Source organism: Nuphar pumila, chromosome 15 (genome assembly GCF_984573655.1).
Source record: "Nuphar pumila chromosome 15, dmNupPumi1.hap1.1, whole genome shotgun sequence".
Classification (NCBI taxonomy): domain Eukaryota; kingdom Viridiplantae; phylum Streptophyta; class Magnoliopsida; order Nymphaeales; family Nymphaeaceae; genus Nuphar; species Nuphar pumila.
The window spans coordinates 62,424,829-62,428,557 of NC_143263.1; the positions used below are offsets into that span (position 1 = coordinate 62,424,829).

A 3,729-nucleotide genomic window follows, 5' to 3' on the forward strand; every position below is an offset into this window, starting at 1 on the left:
ACATTAAAATATTGAAAACAATAAAGTAATATTAATTTATTCTCCGTACCATGTCCAGGTGTTCGAAGGTGTCCACTCATGCCATCAAAATAGCGTCTGACTAGGTATAGACCCAAAGAAAGAGACTAGCCTATGCCTAGTTTAAAGGTTGCAAGAGTTATTTTAGAAGCATTTGTGAAAGCATATATGAAGAAAACAAGAGGGAAGTGAAAAAAATAAATAATAACATACTAAACACAAATAACAAAGAGGAAAAAAATATTGAATCAGAGCAACTCACTATAGATAATATATACTTTTTTATGGATAATATATATTTTGTGTAATATATAAACGAAATAATGCATAATATATATATATAAAGAAAAATGAATGAAAAATATATAAATAAAATATAGATTATTAAGTGTAATTTATAAAAAGTTATATATATTTTCAAGTATAATATATAAAAATGTATGCATTATTTATAAATAACGTGGAATGTTTTTACACGAGCCAGAACGAGTTCGGCTCGTCTCATCTCATCGGCTAAAGACGAACATGAGTCGAGTCAAGAGCTCAATCCACTAGTAAACGAGATTAGACCGAACATGCCCTGTTTGGTTTGTTCAGCTCGTTTACCAGCCCTAATCATAAGTACAATTAGGATGTAAATGGGTCAGATCTAACCTGATAGGATATGATATAGTAGAATTTGGAATGAGATCAGATAAAATTGAATCCTGATCCAACTAGCTTAAAATATGATATTTACACATAATTAGAATTGGATTTTATCAGACCTTAATTGCATTTAGATGCAAAACTCAATACCAAGTCCAGAACCGATTGGTAAATGAATCCAAAATTGGCTCCGAGCCTCCGACTAATTAGATTTGGATTCAGATGGGATGGATACCGGATTACTTCTGACCCGTTGGCAGGGAAAGAGCTTTGTAACTCATTTCTCAAACTCATTTATGGGGTGATCAGATCCATTTCACAAACGTCACCACCGAAGTTGGAGCTGGAAGGGCAGGTCCAGAACGATTTTGGATCTGGGCCGGACCCATACCATCTTGGATTTTTCTTTTCTTTGTGCGTTCTGGAGACTGGAACTAAAGATAGCAAAAAAACCCACAAACCCTGAAGAAGGCGCTCTCTCTCTCTAAAACCCTGCACCATACATCTTACCAAAATCTCTACCGTTTCCTCGTGTTCTCATTGCATCAGTTAAACCCTAAACGTCTTTCTTCACCCTTTCTTTCTTGTTTTCTTTTTTCCTCAATTTCCATTCGCAGAACTCAAACTGATTGAAAAAATCCAAAATACCATCTTGGAAAATTTTGGGATTTTGGGCGACTCTAGAAGAAAGCTTAATTTTTAGAATTTTGGATTTTTGGGTGTCTTTCTCTGCAATTTGTATGGAACAGACAGTTGAAGCACTAGCGTTCTTGTGCTGATTAAGGTTCTTTTTCTGTTGTGGATTTTCCTATATTGATGAAAATGGTGTTTTTATGAAGTTTGAGTTTGCTAGTTTTGGTATTCTGCTGCATTGAATTAGTGTTTTAGCTCTTCCGTTTGTAGGTGGCGTTCTTTGACTGAGAAAACATAAAACCCAGATCCACTTCTTTCGGAAATTGGGGTTATTGGGCGATGATTTCTGCAAATCTTTATCTTGGTGGTTTTAATTTAGGGAAGGCAAAATGGAAAAGCCTTGAGTTCTAGAACCAAATTTTGCGTTGAATTAAGGTCTTTGCATTCACGCTTGAAATTAAACTCGTTCTTGATCAATTCGGCTCCGGATCTCAAGTAAACTAGTGTTTTTTATCTTGTTTCTGTGAAGAATTTTCGATTCATGATGGTTATCAACTGTGCTGGCGTAACGAAATCTGGATTTTGGTTTTCACGCCCTGAGGCATCCATCTTTAGCTTCAATTTTACACATCTCAATCCATTGAACAAAATCTTCTTCACAACTGAGAGGAGAAATGTCTCGAGAGTCAGAATTAGGTCATCTGTTTCTCAAAGAATGGCTTCGTCGGTCTCTTCAGACTCAGCTTCGACAAAATCAGCAAGCTACCGCTCGAATCGAAAGCCTGGCAGTGCTTCATCTCTTTACCTCAGACCCAGTTTGCTCGAAATGCAGCAGGATCGGGCGAAAGGGCGCGAACTGGTTTACGAGTTCCTTAGAGGTCTTGGCATTGTTCCTGATGAGCTGAACGGTCTGGAGCTCCCTGTTAGTGACGAAGTGATGAGGGAAAGGGTAGATTTTCTGCACAAACTGGGCCTTACGATCTCAGACATCAACACTTATCCCCTTGTTCTGGGTTGCAGTGTGAAGAAAAACATGATTCCGGTGCTCGATTATCTGGGCAAACTGGGTGTTCGGAAATCGACCTTTACAGATTTCTTGAGGCGATATCCACAAGTTCTTCATTCCAGTGTCGTGGTAGATCTTCAGCCTGTTGTGAAGTACCTTCAGGGTCTGGATATTAAGGAGCACGATATTCCAAGGGTTCTGGAGAGGTATCCAGAGGTTCTGGGATTCAAGCTGGAGGGTACCATGAGTACTTCTGTTGCATATTTGGTTGGCATTGGTGTAGCAAGAAGAGAAATAGGACCGGTTCTTACTCAGTATCCGGAGATATTGGGGATGAGAGTGGGGAGGGTGATCAAGCCGTTTGTGGAGTTTCTTGAGAGCATAGGGGTTCCAAGACAAGCTGTTGCTAGATTGATTGAGAGCCGGCCCCACATACTTGGTTTTAGTTTGGAGGATCAGGTGAAGCCTAATATAGATGCCCTGCTTGAATTTGGTGTAAGAAAACAAAGTCTAGCTTCTGTTGTAGTTCGTTATCCTGAGATTGCAGGACTTGATCTTAGGCCAAGGCTTCTGTCTCAGCAGAATTTGTTCAAATACAATCTTGATGTGCATCCTGATGAGTTTGGTAAAATTGTGGAAAAGATGCCACAGGTTGTCAGCCTTAACCAAGTGCCGATAATGAAACACATTGATTTCTTGAAGGGTTGCGGGTTCTCGCCGGAAGATGTGAAGAAGATGGTCCTTGGTTGCCCTCAAGTGCTTGCATTAGACATTGATATTATGAAACTAAATTTCCAATATTCTCAACGTGAAATGGGGAGGGAGTTGGAGGATCTGGTTGCATTTCCAGCTTTCTTTACTTATAGCTTAGAATCAACTATCAAGCCTAGACACAAACGGATTGCTAAGAAAGGTCTGAAATGCTCATTGGGTTGGCTTCTCAATTGTAGCGATCAGAAGTTTGATGAACGTATGAGCTACGAATTTATCGACATTGAGGAAATGGAGGCTGAGCCTTCATTTGATATGGAATCGTTTTCACGGCCGAGGGAAGATGAATCATCCTCAGAATATGACAATGACAGTGAAGAAGATGACATTTGATATTTTAGGCTGAAGTTTAAACCTTGGCACTTCAATTCATCATGGGGAAAAGGGGATCTGCTTATAAGCAGTCTGGGATTTTAGTAGTTGCAAAATAACACCATAACCGTTTAAGTTGATATCTGAGTAGTGTGCAGCATGTTTTCTCTCTCTCTCTCTCTCTCTCTCTCTCTCTCTCTCTCTCTCTCTCTATATATATATATATATATATATATATATATATATATATATATATATAGCCCCCAAAAGGGTGGATGTGTAGCATATTCACTCACATTCACCAAGGAAGCATGAGAAAAAAGCAGCTTCTCTAGGGCTAG

The 3,729-nt window shown here is 39.0% G+C and overlaps 1 protein-coding gene across 1 annotated transcript; it reads left to right on the forward strand.

Moving 5' to 3' along the window:
- The first annotated feature begins 1,170 nt into the window (after window positions 1–1,170).
- Window positions 1,171–3,525, forward strand: LOC149815442 (transcription termination factor MTERF4, chloroplastic-like). The gene has a single exon (XM_089989540.1). It carries the CDS (start codon window positions 1,841–1,843, stop codon window positions 3,407–3,409), a length of 1,569 nt encoding a protein of 522 aa, XP_089845666.1. The 5' UTR covers window positions 1,171–1,840; the 3' UTR covers window positions 3,410–3,525.
- Window positions 3,526–3,729: the final 204 nt, after the last annotated feature.

Bases quoted from the DNA above. Each gene is read 5' to 3' on its own strand.
- LOC149815442 (XM_089989540.1), top strand. From the start codon at position 1,841: ATGATGGTTATCAACTGTGCTGGCGTAACGAAATCTGGATTTTGGTTT.